We start from the raw sequence: 12937 nt of genomic DNA on the forward strand, positions 1-12937 counted from the left end.
AGTGCTAGTTCAATAAGCTAATCCTCATGTCAAGAAATCACCCTACCTTTCCAGATAAGGAACGAACAGAAAGGATTTGCTTTCAATTTCCTGCATTAAAGAGGGAAAGGAATGGAAATGAATTCAATCTGAACTATACCAAACTGCAACTGAACTTTCCATCAAAATCTTTCACCTAATAATATGAAATCTTTTTCAAGAATCTTAATTTTAAAAATTGACAATAGCAGCTATATCCTTCTTCATCGACAATATTAGGCACATTTTGAAAAGTGAGATTACGAAAGAGACAGACATAAATCCGTGACTTCAGCCACTATTTAAAACTCTATGAAGGGGCATTAAAATGTGACAAAATATAAATTGCCATTGCTGTACTCACATTTGATAACTATACTAATGTTTTTTCTACAAACTGTAGCCAACTGAAAACTTCAAGGGTCAATTGCTTCTGACTTTCTTCTTCCTGAGACATCTTGAAATAAATACAAAAGCTAAGGCCAGTTTGAGGTGATAAAGAAATATTTCATATATAGTTATATGCTTAATCTTAGCCTCCTTAATGATTATATAACAGAAAAGTCACTGCACACTTCTTACCTCTAAATCAATTATAAGTTCAATGAATCTTTCGCAGTAATGAACTTTGTCCATAGTTACAGGTTCTAGACATAACAGAGAAAACATGTTAGAATTTTCTTGCATAGGTCATTCTGTGGTACTGTATCTTAAAACTGGCAGTTATTTAAACAAGGTCATTTGTCTCTTATTCATCAAGATTGGACTTTGATTCAGAGTAAAGACCTTACATAGATTTCAAAAACAGGCAGAACTTACCCTTATATTTAGCTCCACAAATAAGAGAAAATGAAAAATCCAGCTTGGATCAGAAAAATACATAAAAATACATTTTCAAAAATATTTTTAAAGTGTTAATTTTTAAAAACTTACAGAGAATGATTAGATTTTGAAAAACCTTGGAGATATTAAAACCAGAAAGGCAGTTTTATATCATTTTTAACCCACTTTCCTTATTCTCTTCATATACTAAACTTCTAGAACTTCTTCCATATGCAAAATACATACATATATGTATACATGTATACATTCAAAGATATATATCTTTAGAATGCATAGAAAATGAATGGGAAAGATACATACCAAAATAATTAATGAAACAATTTTTGACCTTTTCTTCACTGTACATGTATTCTTTTTTACATTAAAATGCCAACGATACATAGAGCAATAAATTATTTTTTAAATCACAATCTTAAATTCTGCTATTTGTGAGCATTAATGTACCATTTTTAAAAAATACTTATTTTTGTTTTTAATTACAACCTTGTAACATGACATAATTTCAGAGTACAGTTTTTTTCCCCTCTAATGCCAGGAAATGGTCTACCATTTTACCAGCTAAAACCATGCTGACAAGATTGTTTCAATTTAAAAAGGAGATAATTTCAGGGTCCCTACTGCCACTTAGTCCAAGGACTCCTAGCAGTGACTAATGCAGTGCTAGACCTGTAGAAAGCATCCTACAAACTGCTTAAATAAATCCACTTATTGAATTTATTTGTATTTGGAAAATGAAAGCCCTTATGTGAAGAAAGAAAAGTGAATACTTTTATGACTAATATATAGAATTGTTAACTGAAACTTTTCTATGTCAATAATCCAGACCCTAAAATTATATAATCATAGAATTTCATAGCTGGAAAAGACCTCAGAGACCTCTAGTCTATCTCTTTATTTTCCAGGTGAGAAACCGAGGACCAGAGAAAATGACTTGATACAGAACAAAGTAATGGCTGCTTAGAACTGGATACAAGTTTTCTGAGATGTACCCCAGCATACCTTGCTGTCGAAACTAAAAAATTTCAAGATCAACTTTTAAATTAAATCCATTCAAACCGCTCCTCTGTTGCTATCTTTGGTTCTTGTTATGGTTAAAAAATTTATTTTTGTCCAAAATTTAAAAAGTGAGCAAACTCAGTAATCTGTATTTTTATTTAGAGCTTGAGAAAATTATTGGCAATGTCTATTTAAAATTTGAACACAATGCTTGGTGCTCAACTTCAGAACTCTGGTGGATAAAGCTGCATTTTTTCAAATTAGTTAGCCCTACTTGGCAATGTTCAGAGTTGAAACGGTATTATAACTTCAGACATCAATATATCCTTATCATTTGCTTATTATATGTATTATGTTTTTTTCTTCTGATAGCATTCCTAACAGCTCAGATCATCCTATACAAATTTCCTTTATAACCAACTGATAAGGACATGTTTTGAATGACTCTGTAAAATGAAACTGCAATCCTTATTCTTTTAAAAACTAGTTTTCTGTTTTCTAACTATATAAGCCATTCATCTTTACGCCCTCTCTGAACCAACACACTGTTTTCAGCACCTTGTTTGTTCCTTTGCAAGCGAGTTAAATTTTAATTGAAGCTCTAGATCGATCTAAAAAATTTTGTTTTCTGACATTGTAAACAATGGCAACAGTTAGTGGTTTACATGTTGTTAAAATTACTGCAGGCCCTCTGTAGTTAATGTTACTTGATTTTCAAACCTTTCTAGATGACCTTAGATAAACATTCCATAGTTAAAAAACATCAATTTATATGACCCTAATGATTACAGATATTAGAGTTCTAAACATTCATTATTACTAATTGTTGTAAGAATGACATATCTAAGTCTTCTTTCCAGTTTTACACTGCTTAACAGAAAGATTTAAATATATTAAGTGACTGAGATTATAAGCATATAATTTTTTCTTTATACTGGTGCTAGTAGTAATATTATGTCCCAAACCAGGTATAACTGATTTATAGCATTAGTATCTATTCCTCACAGAATTCTAGGTATGATTTTCAGTTCTAAAATATTACTTGAAGGCTCAGCATTTTTAAGTATTTCTGTTGTATTTCTGTTTAAAAAAGCTATAATATCTGATGTAGAAATACAAATATGGTATACCTACAGAGCTGTTCCTAGATTATATTCTAGATAGGAAATAAATTATATTATTAAAAATAAAATTATTAACCAATGACATACCTTACATAGCATATATACATCTTTATTAAGTAAACAATATACTATTTGCATTCACTAAATGTTTATAAAATTTTGCAAACCCAACATAATATAATTAGCCCCGTTCGGCATATAGGCATTAACACACACATACCCCTTTCTATAGTATATACACACTATACATCTATATACAGTATAATCATGATATATTTTAAAGTCTATATTCTACATAATATTTATTTGTATTTGTTTCATCAATAAATGAGGGCTGCAATGAAGAGAAACTCCTCCCTTTTCATCTTGTACTACATATCTCAAAAATAATTCTCCTCTTCCCCTCAAAACAGTATTTTATGTAACTTGAAAACACTATTTGATACCATATTGTAAAGGCCATGTAGACAGGGTCTGTGACTATCTTGTTTACCACTGTGTCCCAGCTCCTTGTTCAGGACCTGGGTCTTGTGAGTAAGCTCAAAAAATATTTGCTAAATAAAGGAACATTTCGATAACCAAGCTGATGCCTTTAACATGAATTTTTTATGGCAGTCACAATACTGTGGTAATAATGTATTTGAAAAGGGGAGGGCATACACTTTGTCATTACAATTTAAAATCAATCTAAGTGCAGTTTTTAGAATAGAGATTAGTAAATCTTATGGGACATCTAAATAACTTCATAAATAAGCTGAGTAAAAGAAGATACTTACCAGAAAGTGGGACTGATTTCAGTACAGAGATAAACTTCTGGATGAGTTGTGAAAGAAATCTTCTTTCTTGATAGGCTCTAAAATCAGAGATAAAATGTTGACCAAATTTTTTTTAAAAAAATAATTATTTTAAAAGTAAAATATTAACACTGAAGAAGCCTATCTTACACTTTTCAAATGTTCCATCTTGCTCTGAAATAGAGACCATAATTTGAACTATGTAAAGAACCTATACTTCCTTATAGGTAAACACAGCACTACATGGCGAAAAGGAGAGCCAGCTAAGAAAGCACCTCTTTCTTCTTACTGTAAAAGATTTCACTTGCGATTTAAAGGACAGGACAAAAAAGGAGTTTTCAAAATTTAATTTATAACTTAACCTTATCATTAAAAATCTAATGTTTAAGTATGTAGTTAAAATGATATGAGCAATTTTATATGTTTAAAGTTTTAATTATGAGAGTATTTCAATGTCTAAAAATTAAATGTTCATTTAAAAAACACTTTTCTATTTCTTAATTTAAGATACACTATGTACCAATGAATCAACAAACAATTATCGAATATTGAATAGCTGCAAATGATTATGCCAGTCTTGTTGGAAATACAAAGGAGAGAAGTGACTAAAACATACTTAAAATTACAGGTCATATAATATAATTAGTAACACAAATCAGCATATAATTAATAAAACTGGCTGGCATTAACAGAACACTTACAGTGCCAGGCTCTGAGCTGTATTAAGTACCTCATATGAATAATCTTATTTAATGCTGAAAATAGTTCTATGAAATAGGTACTATTGTCCCAATTACACACTGAGGCTCAAAGGGGTGATGCAACTTGACCTCATACAGCAACTGAGTGTGGAATCCAGTTAAGTCTGATTGCAGAATGACGCTCTAAGCAACTAAACATATTCTAACCATTACACAGCCACACAGCTTGTTTTAGGAATTCAGAAGAAAGCACTGTGGCCTAATGGAGTTGAACTGGAAAAATATTAAGAGGGTTAACCTTTAATCGAGTAGAGCAGAGGGAAAGGGTACTTAGAGAAGGAATGTTTAAGAAACAATAAATAGACTAGTCCAGTGATTTGGGAGAGTCACAAGAAATAGCTGGAGGTTTTTGAATGCTTACTGTAAGGAGTTTACAGAGTTTACCCTATGGGGACTAGGAAACCACTGAAAGCTTGTGAGTAGGAATATGACAAATTATACATAATTTTCTAAGAGTATGGCTAGTTAGGGTCATTGTTGTAGGAAAGGTGGAAGAAACACCAAGTAGGTATTTAGTCATGCATACTGCTATAAAGGACTGACAACAGCAATACGAATAGGAAGGACAAAAGATGACTCCAAAAGACTGGCTGACTAGATATAGTCACTTAGATATAGCCCAAATGGCTGAAAGAATTAAGACGAACTGGGCAGAAAGATGAGTTTGGTAGGATAGGATAAAACGGAGTATTATTTAGGTAGGCCACATAGGAGTTCATGGCAATGCATCCAAATCGAAAAATACAGCCAAGAGTTACACGAAGACAAGAAAGCACAGAAGTCAGGGCCAGAGAGATTTAGGGTTCAATCACATTGAGGTAATAGGAAGAGAGGGTTTTTAAAAAAAGTAGTAAATGACACAAAGAGTTCATGTAATTAGACCAGTTAAAAGGCTGCTGGTTGTAAAGCTAAGCTACCATGAAAGAAATGAGACTGGAGTTAAAAATTAAGGAAGGGTTATTCCTACTCTGACCCTAATATTCTGTACTTATAGCTCTAATTCTCTTATTCCCAAACTCTATTCTCTAGCATCCTGCTTTTTTCAGTAACCATGAGTGTAACTCCGGGTTTCACTTTTGTCTTCAACCTTCTTTCCATGATTTATATGCCTCACTAGATAATCTCGCCCATACTTATGACTTCAATTACTATCTACACATAGAGAGACCACTCTCCTAAGAGGAAAAAAATAAGAGACGAAGTCAAAAGAAGTTATCATAGGCCCAAAGGAAGTGAGTCCTGAGTGCGTACCCACACACACACACACCCACAAAGAGAGAGAAAGAGAGAGAGAGAGAGAGAGAGAGAAAGTGGTAAAGAGTAATTAAAGATGGAGAAAGAAAAAGGATTACTGCTAGAATAATGGAGTAAATATGGCAAAAGCACAATCAGACCAGTTAGCATCAAAGAGACAGAAAGAAAACGCTTAGAGTATGTAAATCCTTCACATGTCCTACTAACAGAACTCTGTCCCTTGAAATAAATACTCGCTACCAGACTTTTATCCAATTGGTAATAATTACTGTAAAATAACCCGTAATCCTTACCTGCTTCTTTAATCCTTGTACTTGATTTTTCTCCCTAGCCTGTATCTCCATTTTTATATAATTTATCTGTTTTTTGCTGTCTTCCCCAACTATAGTGTAAGCTCCACAAAAGCAGGAATTACTTCCCATTTTATCCTCTGCTTTATCTTCCATACCTAGCAAAATAATAAACACTCAATATTTATTGAATGAATAAATAAATTATGGCTGGAAAGTACAGTGGTCATTGTTAAGAGTGAGGGAGTAAGAAAAAGAAAGAAAAGTTGGAATGACAGTATGAAGACCGTGGAGAAAACAGAACCATCCATGACAGACTATGGACAACAGGCAAGGGAAAGACCAGTGATACACTTATTACTATAGCAGAGCAAAGGAATAGAAGAAAAACGTGGCATAAACACTTCTTTATTTGGTTCAGCACCACACAAAGGAAACAGCAAACCAGTCATCATCTACAATCTACAACCCAGCGAATGAACCAACATAGAAGGAAGCTTTGGCAACATACTGTTCTCTTGCTTCTGGATCCATCTTTTCATCATTCTTTTTAATCAAGTTCCAGAATTTTCTTAGCTTAGGTGTCTTTTTTAATTGTAATTCTAATCGTGCCTGAAAAATTAATGTAATGTTAAGTCATCAGTAACCTCGAAGTTTACAAGGATAAAAATTAGATCAACTATTAGCTAGTTTTCTGTGTATGAATACAATACAGAGCAATGGGATGAAACTTGAATGCAACATGACAAAACCTGAAAACTAAGAAACTAATAACTATATTTTAAAAAACTGTTTGATTCTATCACTTATTAATAGAAAAAGTTAGACAAAGAAACTGCTTTTTCTAGTCAAGATTTTAAGCTCAGTAATTATTTACATTCCTTTCTTATTTCTAAAATTAAGGATTTCAATTTGAAAAATATGAGCATTAACACTTATAGCATACTGACCGAAGTTTGAAAAATGAATCTGAAACAATGAACATAAACATATCATAAGTTAACAAGGTAATGTCCACAACACCATATCCTTTCTCATGGCGCTTAGTATTAATTATTTTTGTATGTCTGTTTTCATCCCCATCAACTGGTACTTATGAACGAGCCTGCATATCTGAGTGCCTGCAAAAACACCCGCACGCAGAAAATGGAATCCTGAATAGTTTTAACTTTACTCCCTGAGATCGTTAATATGGCTTTGATATCAGCATGTATTAACAATAAGGATTTGATGAAAAAAAATTAAGTCGTTAGTATTAAACATGATCCAGACCTTCTCCTATAGCTGTATGTATATTCCAATCAAGGAAAATAACAATTCAATTCTGCACTGAGTCTCATCCAAAGACGTACATAATAACCATAGTTTGCTAAATTAACCCCCTTCTCTATGAGCCCGATCAATAGATATTACTTTATTTGACCCCATAACACTGAAATGAGGTGAAATGTATATTAGCTTGCATATAAAAACTTTAAAACTGAAAAACTATATCTATAATTAAGTTACGCATAGGAAAATTAGATAAAGTTTTTAAGCAGGAAAAGGGATTTTTAGCTACCATTTTATATCCATATTAAAGCTACAAGTCTAAAACCATGTTCCACTTATAACATACAAACACATAAGTTTCTGAAATTAAGATACTTACAGGCTGTAAGCCCATCCACATTGGGAGGGAGATAAGCTGCTGTACTTGACTTCGTATCAAGTCCACCTCCTGTTTAAAGTATGAAGAAAACAAGTTTATAAACACACCAGCATTTTAACCTAAGTTTTTACATAAGAAGCACACTTCCTGGGGGTGAGGGAAATATACCACCAAATTAATATTTTGATATAAAGAAGTTTAACAGTTTTTTTAAAAGATAAAGTTAATCCTCATAATTTGTAAATTCTGTATTTGTGAATTCACCTACTCATAAAAATGTTATTTGTAACCCCATATTCAATATTCTTGATGCTTTCACGGTCTTTCACAGACAGCACAGAGCAACAAAAAATATGAATTGTCCAACATGCGTATTTCCAGCTATACCTGTGTCAGCTCTCCTATAAAGAAGTGTCCTTTTCATGGTCTATTTAGTGCTTTTTTCACACTTTTGTGGTGTTTTGCTATTAAAAATGACCCCCGAGCACAAGGCTTGAAGTGCTGTCTAGTGTTCCTGGGCTCAACAAGGCTATGTATGATATATCTAACAGAGAAAATACGTGTGTTAGATAAGATTCATTCAGACATAAGTTATAGTGCCGCTGGCCATGAATTCAACATTAATGAATCAACGCTACATATTATATAAGGTGTCTCTAAACAGAAACATACATAAACCAAGGTCATGTATTGACTGCTTAATGTTGTGACCAGAGGCTTGCCGAACCTAATCCTATGTTTTCCCCAGGAGCAATGGTTCAAGTTTAGCTAATTCAATTTTCACAGCTTCTTTATAGAACTTAACTACCTAAAATAACAAGATGTGACAGCATATTGAGAACAATAATGCATTTCAATAAGCTAGCTTTCAAGTTAATTAAACCTAGCACCAAACTAATACTCATTAAATCTTGTTTCTTTTCAATATTTAATAAGAAATCACATCTATTTATGTTTACATTTGCTTTGTTTAGTTTAATAAATGTTAGAGGCAACAGTGGCATCCAATGGTGGCATTATAAATCCCAATTTTATGCCTTTATGAGTTCCATGCGAGGTTGTACATGGAAACAGGTAATAACCATCCATCTATCAACATTCAGTCTTCAGGATAAGAACGAACCTGATGCATTCTCTTGCAGGGATCTAAGTGCACTATCAATTCAGAAGCACTTATCTTTAAATAAATAGGTATATACCTTCAGATAACCACAGTTGGGAAGCACAAATAAAATATTAATTACATTAAATATTTAATTTTTTAGAAGATAATCTTATGAAAGATAAAAAACGTATCATAAATAACCCAAGAGATTTTCAAAGATCATTCACAATCAATCGACTCAAAACAACTCTCCTGCTGACTTGCCAGCCTGTGCATGAAGTATCACTAAAAAGTAATGAAACTGTTTTTGTGTGTAGCTTTACTGCACAGATCTCATTACTCAAAGTTCCTATTAACCAGACTTAATGCTGCAATGCTGCTCTACCTTGGAGAATTTCAGTTCTCATTACCATTTTTCTGGGAATCTACTGGAAAAAAGGAGAAATCAAGTCCAAATCTATTAAAAAGCAAACAGATCTTTTAAAATGGTTTATTGAAAAGTGGCTAAAATTAAGCTGTTAGCATTATCCTCATTCTCCAGTACTATGAATGAAGAGTTGGCTATAGGAGTAATCTCATTTACTTCAACTTAAAAAGCAAGAAAATTTGAAAGTTATCCCAAAAGATAAAGTAAAATTACCAAACTATTGAAGCAGTGATCAAGAAAAAGCAATAAGACAGTCTGTTCATGGAGTGAAAATTCTCCGTCAGTTTCAGCCAATGCCGCTTTCAAGATACACTTAAAAAAGAATGGGAAGTGGTCCGGCTTCTTCTTAAAAGTCTGAAAAGAGATAGAATAAACATTCATTTTGAAATGGCTAGCCTGCCTCTTTTTTCTCCCTTAAACAACCACTGGTAGACCTTTTAGGAGTTAACAAAACCAAATAATTACAAAAAGATAATTGGCTTAATTATATTAATGGTCAAATACAGATTTCTCGTAGGACTAAGTGAGAGTTGCAGAAATCTTTGGCTAATAAAATAATGGCTTTTATTCTTTTCTTTTTTTCTTCTGTGGATTTTACCTGTAATTAGCACAGGCTTTGTTGTCTTATTAAGTATCTAAAATGTTTTAATTCTTTTGATTTAAACAAAAGAAACATCCTTAGCAAAATTTATAGTGCTCCCACTCTAATGAATCTCAAGGACAGCCTCTCCTATTTTACATTTCCTTTACTCTTAACATGTAAATAATGTTTTTAAAAAAGTAGAAATAACGTAAATATATTCAAGCCTCTCTTTGATCTATCTCCCCATCTAGTTTCTGCCACATCTCTCACAGACGAGTGGTCTATACTAGTTGTTTCCATTCATTTCTCTCAGATAAGCTTCCAACCAGAGCACTCCCCTGAAGCTGTTAAGAGCTGTCAACTTCAGTGGAGTCCTACCAAACCCAATTCCTTTTCAATGTGTTGAAGGCTCCTCTTCCTTTGTCACTTATATGATCGTGCTCCTTCGGTTCTACTTCATTCTTCTTCTCTGCCTCCCATTACTCAACTACCCTATGCTAATAATTCCACATACAAATCCAGATTTCTCTCCTTAGCTCTAATCTTTAGATTCCTATCTACTAGACAAGTTCATCTAGATATTCCAAAGACAACTTAAACTCTGTAAATCCAAAATTCAAGTCAACAATTTTGTATCCTCTAAACCTCTGAAGTATTTCTCAATCCTTTTACCTATCTTGGTAAATGGCATTATCATTTTTTTTTTATTCGGTTGCCCAAGCCAGGAAGGCTATTAAAAATAATACCCTTCCCTAATACCATTTCAATTACAAATCCAATCGATTCTACTTTCTAAATCTGTATATAACCACTTCACTTAACCTTTACTCATTTCTCTTCTCCAAGCCCTAATCACCAAAGTCTTTATAACATGCAAACTAATTAGGTCATTCCCTGGCTCAAAAGACTTATAGTAGTACTTTGAGGCAACTTCAAGAAATACTTAAGATATCTCAATAAGGCACAAGGCCCATATTTTACTTTGGGCTCTAATCCACCACAAAATGGTAGCCACTTAATGAATGTTCGAAAAAGTGACGATGGTTTTATCTTAAAGAACCTAACACCTTTTCACTTTGGAGACCATCCCCTCAAAAGAAATGACAAGTATCCATGCCTTTTCTTCATTTAAAAAAGTATAACTAGAAGGGAAGAAACCCTTTTTTGATGAACTGACCATTTTATGGTGACCAAAGAAAACCTAGACTTTGGACCTCTACTGACCAAACCTCTATTACATTAAGTACAATCAGACAATAACGATTGATTAGAAATTTCAAAAAAGGGAAAACAGATCCCAAATCAGACACAAAGAGAAAACTGCTTTACAATATAAACATGTTTTAGCTTTGGAAATAATACTTTATTAATGTAAAACTATAAATACATGCCCCCAGTTGTGAAATAAGGCACTGAAAAATATTTTCTCATTTGAGCATTATCTTATTAATATAAATTTTACTTTATCTCATATAAAAGTCTTTATAATAATCCAACACATTTTTCGTTTTAAGCACAAAACAAAAAAACAGCTCCACAGTCACAATTTTTCAAATAATATTGTTAGTTTGAAGAAAATATTGAAACCCAAAAAAATCTAATATTACTTTTCACATATCTATTCTTTTTCTCAACATTTACTTTACTATTAGGTAAAGTTCTGTTCTAAAAGCATTATTTATTATCAGTAAAAAGTTCTGCTACTCTGTAATAGCTTAAGTGAGCACAGTATGAAAACTATGAAATAATTAAAACTGTTACCTCCCATGCAGGGACATTTTCTCTGAACTTCTCATTTACCATACAACAGATTGACATTAAGTAGGCCTTGCTGGACACTTGTGGAGAATAATTCATCCAGAGGTAATTTTCAAGGTACTGGCTGTCAAGAGTGAAAAGGCATAGAATATTTCATTAGTTACTATCAATTGTGAGATGTCATTCGGCTGAAAAAGCATAATTATTTACAACTTTCTGAGAATATTTTGAATATCTATATTTATAATTTGAGAATCCTTCACAAATTTATCTATATTCTAGGTCACTGCTACCTACTACAAACTTATGTATATAGTACATGTGGCTTTGGAGAGTAAGATTCTTATTTTTCAAATAGGAAAACATCAAAGGTTACTGACATACATAATTATCACTATCAGAACAATGGATATGCCCTTGTCTAAAGCACTTCGTGAAATAAAAAATTTAAAAAATCTGACAAATATCAGCTCTAAAACAAAATCATATGATGGGCAGTTTCATAGGTAAATGTATCTGAGAAATTGACATTAACTCATATCAGGAACAAATGACTTTCAGAAAGAAGAAAGAGACTTAATATTAAAAAGAGGCTTTGTAACCCTTAGTGGAATTTATTAAGGTATTCAACATAAATCAGTTTTCAAGATAACAAGCATTTTCTCCCAAGAAGCCAAAATTCTTATTTTGAGACCCTGGTGAAAATATTCCTAAACAAATTACTTATTTCTGATATCTAAAACATAACTTAGCCATTTCAGGGTAGTTATAAACTTCAATTACTGCACTGGGCTGTAGTCTTAGGCACTAATGAAAAATCAGGACTTCCTGTTCCTATTTTAAATCACTCCACATGCATAACTTTTTAATAACTTACAAATGCATGTGTACACACACCGATTTAAGCATTTTATAGATTCTGCTATGCGCTATAATTTTTCTACTTCCTCTTATGCTTCAAAGCTTTACTCGCAATGGCATTTCTATAGGTCTTTCTTTAGCAAGCCTTCTGACTTAATTTCCAAGAACCAAGGAAACTGGATACGTAGTATTTTACCCAAAATAATGATGAAAAGGCTTCAAGTTAGAGACTAGAGTGTTCTCTCAATCCCTTCTTACAAGTTTAAATTCCTTTTTCCTGAATTATGTCCTTCAGAACTTCTGTCAACAATAGTTTGTTAGCATTAATGTATCTGAAAAAAATATTTCATGACAGTTTAGCTGGTCATAGAATTCTTTCTAGGTTTATAATTATTTTCTCTATGTGCTAGATTCATTCTATTATCTTCTCTATTATTATAATTGAGAAGTCTACAATCAATTTATTCCTCCT

At 32.5% G+C, this 12937-nt stretch overlaps 1 protein-coding gene across 1 annotated transcript in view; it reads right to left on the reverse strand.

The window, feature by feature from the left end:
* Window positions 1-12937, reverse strand: part of AQR (aquarius intron-binding spliceosomal factor) — an 85915-nt gene that overhangs the window by 59035 nt on the left and 13943 nt on the right. Inside the window, exons 5-10 of the mRNA XM_016139606.2 lie at window positions 11608-11728; window positions 9477-9617; window positions 7732-7800; window positions 6592-6692; window positions 3758-3834; window positions 601-665 (exon numbers count right to left, since the gene is read on the reverse strand). Of these exons, the coding sequence (XP_015995092.2) occupies window positions 601-665; window positions 3758-3834; window positions 6592-6692; window positions 7732-7800; window positions 9477-9617; window positions 11608-11728 (574 nt within the window). The remainder of the gene's footprint in view (window positions 1-600; window positions 666-3757; window positions 3835-6591; window positions 6693-7731; window positions 7801-9476; window positions 9618-11607; window positions 11729-12937) is intronic.

The sequence above is a fragment of the Rousettus aegyptiacus genome, unplaced genomic scaffold (assembly GCF_014176215.1).
Source record: "Rousettus aegyptiacus isolate mRouAeg1 unplaced genomic scaffold, mRouAeg1.p scaffold_m13_p_3, whole genome shotgun sequence".
NCBI classification, from domain to species: Eukaryota; Metazoa; Chordata; class Mammalia; order Chiroptera; family Pteropodidae; genus Rousettus; species Rousettus aegyptiacus.